Genomic DNA, 11,087 nt, shown 5'->3' on the forward strand with positions numbered 1-11,087 from the left:
AAACCAAACAAAATTTGATTCAAAAACTTAGATCATCAACACTGAAACACAAAATCAAGAGAGATAGATAATCAACAAAATTAAAACAGATTATAGTAAAGATTCTGATGAAGAAAGTAGAAGGCAACTTGGCGAAACTCGCTCTCTCGTTTCCCTTCTCTAAAGAGTATTGTTAGCACAGTGGAACATAATTCGAAATATTAACCGCTTTCCGGCCAACCTCATTCTACAGATCCGCCTTTCACCGATTCCAACGCGACCGTTGCGTTCATCATGCGGGCTTTTTCATTCAGATTTTGCCTCCTCTCGCCACGTGGGAATTTTTCATTGGCTAATCAAATTTCTTTTGAAAACGCCGTGACCTTTTATCGCTTCGTGGACCACACGTACTCTTTGTATTCCGTTCCGTTACAAAATTTCGTGAATTTAGGTCTTTCCTATGAAAAGTGAAGGCGCGTCGTCATCACGGCCCCTCTAACCGTTCGAGTGATGCTCACGCTCATTGTAGCATACTGTGGGCCCTAGGTGATCCTCGTGTACTCAGGAGAGTGCTACTACGTGGCACTCATTCTGCAGCTTAGTGAAAAGATATTTTTGTTTTTAATTCCTTAAAATGAATTTACCCGAGTTATAATATTCATTTTAAAATAAATTTTTTTTTATATTCAGTAATTAAATATATCGACCTAATTTTAGTATCTACGAGTGGGACCCAATGTACTAATCACTCATACTCGATCTTATCAAATATGATACCAAGATCATTTAAATAACTGCTTTTAATCAGAGCCGTTGATGATGATTTGATTACACGGCAACTTGTAGCCATCTATAGCGTCCACAAATGTTTTTTTTTCAATTAAATTTAATTGAAAGAAATACAGGTGTGGAAATGATTGTAACATATTAACAAGATAAATACATGATTCTAACAAAAATAAAATAATTGCTACCTTATCAACAAAAATATAATGTTCAATTTGATGAGATTTTGAATTCTAAAACGTTTGACAACTTGAGCATAGCAGGAAGTTCAAATTTACACTACTACTTGTTCAGGTAAAGTAAAAGAAGACGAGATGGAAATGTTGGAGCTTTATCAATAGATATATATACTTTGACAACAAGACAAGCATATGTTATTACATTGAAAGGCGTGTAGCCTCTAGGAGCATTTGGGAAAGTTTTTAATATTGAAAAAGAGAGATGAGAAGGGAGGATAAAGCTAAAGTTGATTGATTGTGGGGTTATGAGTTTGGAATCATTTCTTAAGATGAGGAAAACAAGCATATACATCAGATTTTGGGTGCCTTGCTTCTGCATGTTCCCTGCACTTCACCTCTGTAGTTGTACATATAAATGTCTGCATGCATACCTTGCACTGCAACAATTCACAATAACCCACTTTCATGAACACTTTTAAGTTTCAATCAACAAGCTAAACAAGGAGTAATCATCACTATTAATTCAATATTTGTCCCTCTCAAGGAAACAAATTAGGTACATAAAATTTCAGAATTTTACCTGTATTGTCATGGCTTTCTTGTTTGTTTCCAGCTGACTTCCTGTGGAAATTATTACAGTCATAATCAACTCTGAACTTTATACACGGGAAATCATCAAAAACCCACAAAGAAGAAATAAAAAGAAAAAGGGTTACAGTAATAATCATTTTAGTTATCATACTTGACATCTAAATCAGCAAAGCAGCTAGATTTGGTTGATCTAGTAATGAAATTTATGTTTGTATATCGTATATTTTGCATTACTAATCTTCTAATTAAACTTTCCATTACTCAAGCTAAAGGCTAAGGGAGGACAGAAAGAGGAATCAAGAGCAATAACATGGTCTTTGCAAATCATTTTCTGAGAAGCCAAACTGAAAGAATTGAGTGGCAGGTTGAATTGATTACCTCTTGATGACTTTTGTTTCTCCAGGTTTCTCTCCCGGGCCATTTTAGACTTCTGGCCATTGCCTCCGCCCATTTCCCAACAGGAAGGGTTTCAAATTCAGAATCAACCACGTCGTCCCAGAGCAGAACTCTTTGCAAATATATGAGTTTCTTGGCCGTCGGATAAAATGGGAGCCAGTGATGATAGCACGAATAAAAGTGGAAAAACACTGTACAGCGATTATTCTATTAATGGTAAAGGATAGGGAAACGGCATCGTATGGTGGGTGCAATCAATTAATGGAGTAGTTGGGAAGTGTTCTGGTATTGAAAGCTAGCCACCTCGTTCACACATGGAAATTGGAAAAGGAAACACTCAAAATTGTCTCATCCTCTGCTTTTTGCCCTATGAAATGAGCACATGTGGCGAGTTACCGGTAGTGTTTTGTTCATGCCGTGACACCTCCCAACAACACATGGCGCGATGGGCAAAATAGAAAGCTTGGAAAAGTGGATTATTGTAATGTGACATTTTATCAAACACTTGACGTGCGAAGTAGAAATATGCAATGGCTGAGTCTGAAAGAGAGTCGGAAGAGAAAGGCACGGTTTGTTTAATGATGTGGATAAAGAATGGAATTAAATAGGTAAATACAAATACAGCTGCAAGGCACTATAGTTTGTAGTGGGCGTGGAAGCTGATGACAAATACAAATTAATGGATGGTGGAGCCACGCAAGATCAGCCAGTGTGCAGTGAATCGGCAACTATTGTTTCTTTAAAAGAGAAGATAATGTATCATATTCATCCCATACTCACTCCTAACTTCATGGTCCATGGAGTTCAATTTCAAACAACCACTCCGTATTCTTCATTTGCCCATTTAAGATTGGACAGTGAAATTTCTTACCAGACAAAGGATCATGTTAAGGCAATGAAATTCTTGTGGTGGAGTTAGAAATTGACTACTTAGTAATTGACAAGTCTTAGTTTAGAATTCGACAAGATAAGCTTTCTAAGAAAGTGTAAACAATCACATTAGATATCTTTTTAATATCGATGAAGTTTTTCTTTCAAAGGGGAAATTTGCATCGAGTAAATTTAAGACCTACAAAAAGGGGTAGCGTTCTTTTATCTATTGCATTAGTTATAAAAACATAAGAGGAACAAGTATCTTTATTTGTCTCAATTAAAAAACTTTTGTTAAACATCTTAGCAATGAATTAAGCTCGATATAGAGTCCTCGTTGCCCTAGTACGCGTTTACTTGTTGATCAAGGATTATTCATGTTGCCTCCATAACTACCACCACCACCCATGCCTCCCGACCCACTTACTCCACCGCCACTGCCACCCACGATACCACCTAAACTGCCTAGTCCACCGCCACCGCTGCCCACGATACTACCTGACCCACTTACCCCACCACCACTGCCACCCACGATGCCACCTGAACCACCTAGTCCGCCGCCACCGCTGCCCACGATACCACCTGACCCACTTACTCCACCACCACCTCCAATGCCACCTGAACCACCAAATCCGCCACCCACACCACCAAAGCCTGAACCTGAGCCATATCCAATTCCAGGTCCAAAGCCACCATCCGATCCATAACCAATGCCCGGACCGAATCCACCGCCTCCAGTCCCACCAGACCCAGAACCACCGTAACCTGAGCCAAAGCCTCCCTTAGCTCCGACGCCAGAGCCACCACCAGCTGATATTCCCCCATAACCTCCAACCGTGAGCTCGAAAAGGTGAATTTCCTTTTTAACATTTGTGTTGTCTGGAAGGACATTTCCCATTTCATGAGTAATCACGTCACTCCCAAGCATCAATTTTCTTGTACTTGCAGCGTCAAAAACATTATGGAAGAGGACAAGACAGAAAAGGACAAGCCCCCGTGAAACCAAATAGTTTCTTGTCATGTCTACTCGCCAACAAAATGCAACTGCACCACTGGAAGAGAGAATAACGCTTTGTATATATAAGAAAGCAATAGAATGAACACAGTACCCGCCGAGGATCACATGACAAGCTTTTGAAACCATGATTGAGTGCAAAGTAATTCTGGTGGAAAGCACGATCCGCATGAAGATTGGTGCAGAGATCGTGAGTGACCTTCTTACGGTTAAGAGACCCTTACGAGTTTTATAGACTTTACTGATTTTTTGAAAAATTAGTCCACAAAAGAGAAGTATTTTTTATACAATCGGATATAGTGAGTTAAGTCTAAGATTAGATGTTATCTCAATTCCATCCAAAAAGAGTTCAAAAGATTTAAAAGAACTTAAAAAGTGTTGAAGGTTTAAACTAGGCAATAATAAGGGAGAGATTAAGCTCAGACTTTTTTGGAATTTGTGGATAAATCTTTTGGGTCCTTGATATCATAATTCTGACTTTGGTCCTTGTCAAATTCCATTCCCTGAAATATCATCCTCGAGGACCGATACTTACTCCCGTAAGCCGTGCCAAATCCCCATCCAAGTCCCAATCCAACACCACACCCACCACCTACAGAAAAGGATTGCAAAATAAATAACTAATTGCAATCAGATGAATGTGTATAAGGAAATAATTTGTATGTAGAGTATTCTAGTTGGTTACCCGCACCAAGGCCGAAGAAGTTCAAAGGCATTCCTGTAAAATAAACATCTTATTCAGGTGAGGCACGTAATGGCAGAAAAACTATATTCCATGTTAAAGAATGCTGGAAAATTTAAAGGGAAATAATGGAATATACAACTGGATCTAAAAGTTATATACACGACCATAACTTCCATGGTTCCTATGCAGAAATTAAAATCCAGTTCTAATGCAGAAAAAAAGTCTGTAACACAAAACTGATCATCTGAACATGGAAACGTGGTCTTCCATTGCAATTTTCGAACTATAGGAGAGACAAACTAAATCCATACGAACTTAAAGTTCCAGACTCTTCTAATATCCTGAACAGCGAAAATGAGAGTTGTAACAGAAGCACGGAACTTAGTTTCTAGCCCGTCAAGATTCTTGTCTATAGGTGTCCAAGGCAGCTTACACCCTTTCAATTAACCTGTGAAACAACTGTTTGATTCCTTCCACCTTCTGATGTTAAAAAACTCATAAGATGAATCATCATGGGTTGGGTTAGTTGTCAATAAGGACTGTGGGTTGAACTCAAAACTATTAATCCTTCACTAGCCAAGACAAGATACTCCACAACTTCTGATGTAAAATCTCCCATCGAACAAGACTATTATCCAACATGTATATTTACTTCTTTTAGTGTAATGTAACTAGTAGATTTCAACACAAATACACGCATTGATACATACATAATACATGGGCATTCAAGAACTACTCGCTGTTGGGAAGGTGGCACTGAAATTCCAAATGGTGTTAGTGGCTAGATGTAGACATCTTAAGATCAATGATGTCGATAGATCAGCACTAACCAATTCATGAAACATATGAGTGAACAAGTACAGTTTATAACTTCCAGCCTTACATTTCATTGTTCTGCCTCTAGCAATCACAAAGCAACTCCACCATCTTCATCCTACTTGCCAAAAGAAAAGGCTCTATTTATTCCAAATAAATAACCTGTTAAATTGGTATATCTCGGGCCTGCCAGTGATTACATTGTCGAGCACCAACTATAGCTTCAAAGAACAAGACAAATTATTTTCAAAGGATAAACTAATCATCCAACCCCTTTTCTGATCTGTGTTGCTTACACAAATCTTTTTCAATCCACAATTCAAAGCTTCAGGGCTCTGTAGCATTCATTTCATAATATTCCCGAAATTTTTTTCAGCCCACTTTTCAGTACTTCACCCAGCTAATATATTAAACCCAACCTAATTAGGGAACAACGCAGATAAACAAAATGCCTGAAATCATGAACAAGCTCCCAAAGTACCATTGGTGCATGAAAAACCAAGCCAGAGAGAAAAACGATCTTTAGTAACTGGGGTCAGATGTCACATACCTCCGAAACCCCATCCTACGCCGAACCCACAACCGATACCAAAACCTCCAAATAAAGAAAATAACAGCAAGAATCAGTTAAAACGATAGAAAAGAGATAAAAAAAATACTCAAGATTATTGAATCTATCGTACCAAATCCAACGCCAGCTCCATTGAAGTTGGTGAGTACCATTGCTCGCAGATGAGGCGCCACGAACGGAGAAGCTGATAACGAGTGGAATCAAGAATGAAGTGGATAAAGGGTGCGAAAATTCATAGCAAAAACAACAATTAGCTCGAGCGAAAAAAGATGTCAAGACCGAACGATTTTGTTGTATACTTCACCTTCTTCCTATTTGGTCGCTAATCGAGCGCAGTCTACAACTCTACTAAACTCAGCGGTAAGGGGAAATTTGTGGGTCAAATTTTGAGGGCACTCGAAATTTGGCCCATCTTTAAAAAAATATATTCGAATTTTAGCCTTCTGATGACGTTAGTCGTCTGTGAAATATTTGTTAAGTCCTAAAATGCTCGATGTCGTATATGCATTGCAGTTTCTCACTCGTTCATCTCATTTTGGACTTATTTCTCTCGTTGGAATGCCCATAGCACACATTCGACCCGGATTCTTGTGCATTCCTCTCGTTTTAGACTTCTTCCTCTCGTATCTTCCCCTCATCCTCAGACAGAAATCGAACATTTTCCATTTTTAGTCTGACTCTCTCATTCCTCTCACTTCATCTTCTTTCCTCTCATTTCTACATTTCATTCTTTACTAGATATCGATTTCCACCAATTTCCATGTAATTAATAGTCGTTATACAAATTTTACAATACTTCAAAAAACCATAATTCTTTCAAATCAATTTAATGAAAAGTGTTGTGCACGTTAAGTTCCACTAAGATAACAAAACGTAAAATTGGTAAATTGAGTATCATCTGTTCTCTCTAAAAGAACTCATAATATGTTCTCTCCCAAACAACTCATAACATTCAACGGCAAAGTTTTCCAAAATTACGAATTTGTAACCTTCTAATCATTGTTGAATCAACAAGTACAAGCAATTTTACACTCTAAGTATAACCATGCACTGTGTTGTTTCTAATTTACTTAAGTCGTACGAGTCGTGATAAGAACAGTTTGTTTGTGAGTTGGTATTATGCTACTATAGATAGGCGAGAGGAAGAAACAAGAGTGAGGCCAATCTAATGTGAGGAAGAAAATACCGTGTCAAATATATAAACGAAAAAAATGAACGAGGGCGATAGTTAACAAGAGAAAAAAACGAGAGTTTAATAGAATCTAAAATTTTAATTTTACTCGTTTGTGTATTATTGTAAGATGGACGAGAAGTAGTTGTTTGTTCGATATGGAGGGTCATGGGATGAGAAGGAACAATGCTATAATGGAGGATGTTTGAAGGGTATCCTAGTACCAATGACATTGAAGTATAGTGAATTGAGAAATCGATTATTTGACCTTATGGAAATTAATTTTTCAGAGTTCAACTTGATAATAAAGGTAAAATATAAATTGAATTGTGAATATCCTCTTGTATTTTTATGAACGATAATGATGTTAAATTTCTGCTTTTGGAGTTAGATTGTAACAGACTGCCAATATTCATAAGTGTTGAGAAAATCCATCAAGTAGTAGACTTCGATGACATAGAGGCAGATTGCGAACCAAGGCATGTGGGTGATATTAATAATCAACCAGATACTTTTCCATCGGTGTTGTCGATGAAAGACGACAACATGAATCCATGGGAGTTGTATACTCATGGCCAGAAGAGGGGCTGTAATAAGAATTTTGTGAACGAGACTTATTGGACCATGGAATACATTAGAAATGACACCAGTTGCAACAATGTTGTAAATGACATTGACAATATCAGATCCTCCTCTTAAAACTCGAAATACACTGGGGGCTCGTCAACTCGAGTGTCCCTAAATTTCCTTTCTGCATTAGACATTGTTAACGGGGTGATCACCAACTACATGACAAACATATTGTAAACAATGTTAAATGACATAATACTAAAACAATGTGAAGTGGTGTGTAATGACCCGACCCCCTAGGACTTAAGTTAGGCCGTTACTAAATACATGCATGCATGAAACTCAAAACGACACTCGGTTATAGCGAAATAAATGCTAATTGAATAAGGTAAGTTCAAAAGTCTTTCATTTAATTCAAATACTAAAACAATAGTAGGGTACCCATAAATCATAAAGGACAATAAATAAGTCTGAAAAACAATTCTTAAAAGTAAGTTTTAAGCATCAAAACTAAAAGTTAAGAGGAACATGAAAAGAACTTTAAATCTTATGAGCAGAAGCGTAAAAACTAGTCCCAGTGGCTCGATCACGAATTCCGCTTGTCCATCGCCGGTGCATCTCTACCCTTACTTGAAACAACAACATGAGAAAGAATGAGTATAAAATACTCAGTAAGTAACCCTACTACTGGGGTCAAGCTGGGCATCTATGTCCTCTAGATACCCACCTCTGGTGAAACATATAAATTGCTCTAGTCCTTATGGGACATATACATACATGAAAAACTGAGTTCTATTCTACTGTAGTTAAGTATGCCCACTATCTCTAGTAAGTTCCATAGGACTCACAACCTCTGGTGAATCCCGAAGGAAACATAATCTCTTACATACGCATGGTTATGCATACACCTCTTTCGTATACACATAACCCACTTAATGTGTACCTCTTTCGTACACCTGGTTAAGTATACACCTAACCTACTGAGTATGTACCTCATTCATACATCTAGTTATGTATACACTTTTTTCGTATACACATAACTCACTAAGTATGTACCTCTTTCGTATGCCTGGTTAATTATACACATAACCTACTGAGTATATACCTCTTTCGTACATCTAGTTATGTATACACCTCTTTCGTATACACATAACTCACTGAGTATGTACCTCTTTCGTACACCCCAGATCCTCTCTATAAATGTAGGGATGCGTAGCTCTTTCGTATTATACTATTAAATTCCTTTCTGTTTCAAAAGAAAATTAATTCTTGCCATTAATTTTTCAAATTGAATAATTTCAAGCCAATAATTAAATTCCCACACTTACACTTGAAGTCCAAAATTTCAAAAATGTCCTCCAACTAATAACAATTACTGAAATTCCAAATAATAAAGTTATTGAAATTACATTATTACTAAAAAAATGTACGCGGTATTACATGGTACTTGTTACTTATCGTAGGGGAGTTGAAAACACCTTTCTGCAATAGCTTGTTGGACAATGAATGAGAGCATGACCACCATAGAAATTGAGGCACACATTATCGTTAAGTCAAACAGTAGCTCTCCTAACAATAGTGGATATAATCTCATATGCCCAAACTTATAAAACCATTTTAGTTTTTAAGAAAATAATGAAAATTTGTTAGACATTTTATGATAAAGAAAATGTAATAATTGATACCTGGAACGCGTGAGGGAATCTGGATAGATTGTTTTTCAGCACGTAACTTTTATTTGTTTTCAACTTCTCCTTGTACGAAGTGAACTTGTCCTTTAATGCTTTCTTCAGACCATTGAAGCTTCTCTCCCATAAAATATGTTCCCAATTCAAGTTGTTGAAGTATTCGAGGTCCTCCACGTCATCCAACAACAGTATATCAATGCTACTTTTTGTCTTTTTTTTCCTATCAACCCCAACTCATAATAATACACAAGACTAACTTTCACTGCGTCTATATAATTTTTGAAATCTAATCCCTTATAAAATTCTTCGAACTTGGTGGGATGCACTTCATCACCATTAAATTCTTGAAATACTTCAATCGTAGCGATTCCGTCACTTCAACATTACAAACCAGTTTAGTAGGTGACCGCCACAATACCGTCACTAATAGGAAATCCTCCTTCGAAAATTCAACAATCGTCCCATCCAAGTCAAAGGTCATGGAATCAGGCCTACTACTTTCCACCTCCCTCAATAAAATATGGTGGACTAGTGAGCTGTTGAAGACTATATTCATATCCACAAAATTTTCAAATACAGTCCTCCTAAACATTTGAAGTTACCTCTTTGTAAGTTTCCCTTTGATTATCTTACTTGTGATCCCAATGTAAAATGAATGGCTTGTAACCTGTTTAGGAAAACGATCCTTTATAGCAATTTTGAGATTGGTCATTACAAATGCAAGTAAAAGAAAAATAGAATTAAAAGAAAAAAGGAACAAAAATCACATTATCGAGCATTCTATAAAAATCTCGTTCCAAAATCTCACTCCTTCCTCTCATTCCTCTTGTTTATTCATCTCGTTCTTTTTCTAGTGCATTCCTCTCGTTCTTCCCCTTGTTCTTTCTCTCATTCTTTTTTTTTCGTTCTTTCTCTCGTTACAGAAATCAAATTTCTACATTTATAAATTTAACCAAAGTTTCTTGCCGTTCGACGGTACAGAAATCGAATCGCATGCAAGAAATGAAAAATGTAAACCACAATTTGTACCAATGTTACCTTACCTTTTGGAGGTGTAGAAAGGAGTGAACGAGACAATTCACACAGCAAGTCACTAATGGAAGAAGATAGTTGACAATTTCTTGATGTTTGAAGGTACAAAAATTGAATCGCATGTAAGTTGTGGCGTTTGATTTTGATAGTACTGAGAGAAAGAAAAATGTTGTATTGAGGAAGAGGAAAGAAGTTGAAGTGAGAGGAATGAGGGAGTCGGACTGAAATTTAAAATTTAAAACGTTAGATTTCTATCCAATGAAAAACGAAAGGAATGAACGAGAGGAATGATTCCAAACGAGATGAATGAGCGAGAATTTGCGATGTTAAGTGAGAATTTGCGGCATCAAGCATTTTGGGGACTAAACAGATATACCACATGCGGCTAACATCATCTAAAGGCCAATATTCGGTTTTTTTAAAAAAATGGGCCAAATTTCGAGTGGGCCTCAAAATTTGACCCAATCGTACAAATTTCCTAGCAGTAAGGACTATTTGTTTAAGATGGCCTACCAAAGTAAAACGATCAAAACGAAGGTCTTTGGCCCACTTGTATATTGGAATCAATCAGTTTATAAGTTCATGGGGTAATTGAAGGAATGTATCAATAGCAGAGAAGTACAAGGATCATCTAAGCACTCAAATTCACTAATTTTGGCAATATATAAAGCATGCTTTTGCAGAAAAAAGTGAATTTCAAGATATACCTCTTGTAGAACTTCTTCAAAGCTCCTTCAC

General features: G+C 37.0%; 2 protein-coding genes across 2 annotated transcripts; both read right to left on the reverse strand.

Moving 5' to 3' along the window:
* Positions 1–1,077: 1,077 nt before the first annotated feature.
* On the reverse strand, positions 1,078–2,247 carry LOC120085626 (uncharacterized protein At2g23090-like). The gene is made up of 3 exons (XM_039041721.1): positions 1,914–2,247; positions 1,525–1,565; positions 1,078–1,381 (listed from the first exon to the last, which is right to left on the reverse strand). Exons 1-3 carry the CDS (start codon positions 1,984–1,986, stop codon positions 1,262–1,264), a joined length of 234 nt encoding a protein of 77 aa, XP_038897649.1. The 5' UTR covers positions 1,987–2,247; the 3' UTR covers positions 1,078–1,261.
* Positions 2,248–4,113: 1,866 nt separating this feature from the next.
* On the reverse strand, positions 4,114–6,277 carry LOC120085625 (protein TRIGALACTOSYLDIACYLGLYCEROL 5, chloroplastic). Its single transcript, XM_039041720.1, has 5 exons — positions 6,193–6,277; positions 6,001–6,072; positions 5,868–5,912; positions 4,502–4,534; positions 4,114–4,408 (listed from the first exon to the last, which is right to left on the reverse strand). The coding sequence occupies exons 2-5, from the start codon at positions 6,038–6,040 to the stop codon at positions 4,236–4,238; spliced, it is 291 nt and encodes a 96-aa protein (XP_038897648.1). The 5' UTR covers positions 6,041–6,072; positions 6,193–6,277; the 3' UTR covers positions 4,114–4,235.
* Positions 6,278–11,087: the final 4,810 nt, after the last annotated feature.

This window comes from Benincasa hispida, chromosome 9 (genome assembly GCF_009727055.1).
Source record: "Benincasa hispida cultivar B227 chromosome 9, ASM972705v1, whole genome shotgun sequence".
Taxonomy (NCBI): domain Eukaryota; kingdom Viridiplantae; phylum Streptophyta; class Magnoliopsida; order Cucurbitales; family Cucurbitaceae; genus Benincasa; species Benincasa hispida.

What these genes read in the sequence shown, in the direction of transcription:
- LOC120085626 (XM_039041721.1), bottom strand. Translation starts at nt 1,986, where the DNA reads ATGGGCGGAGGCAATGGCCAGAAGTCTAAAATGGCCCGGGAGAGAAAC. An exon ending in GAAACAAAAGTCATCAAGAG is followed by an intron (nt 1,566 to 1,913) that starts GTAATCAATTCA and finishes TAATTTCCACAG; the next exon opens with GAAGTCAGCTGGAAACAAAC. An exon ending in AGAAAGCCATGACAATACAG is followed by an intron (nt 1,382 to 1,524) that starts GTAAAATTCTGA and finishes GAATTGTTGCAG; the next exon opens with TGCAAGGTATGCATGCAGAC.
- LOC120085625 (XM_039041720.1), bottom strand. Translation starts at nt 6,040, where the DNA reads ATGGTACTCACCAACTTCAATGGAGCTGGCGTTGGATTTG. An exon ending in TGGAGCTGGCGTTGGATTTG is followed by an intron (nt 5,913 to 6,000) that starts GTACGATAGATT and finishes CTTTATTTGGAG; the next exon opens with GTTTTGGTATCGGTTGTGGG. An exon ending in CTTCTTCGGCCTTGGTGCGG is followed by an intron (nt 4,409 to 4,501) that starts GTAACCAACTAG and finishes CCTTTTCTGTAG; the next exon opens with GTGGTGGGTGTGGTGTTGGA.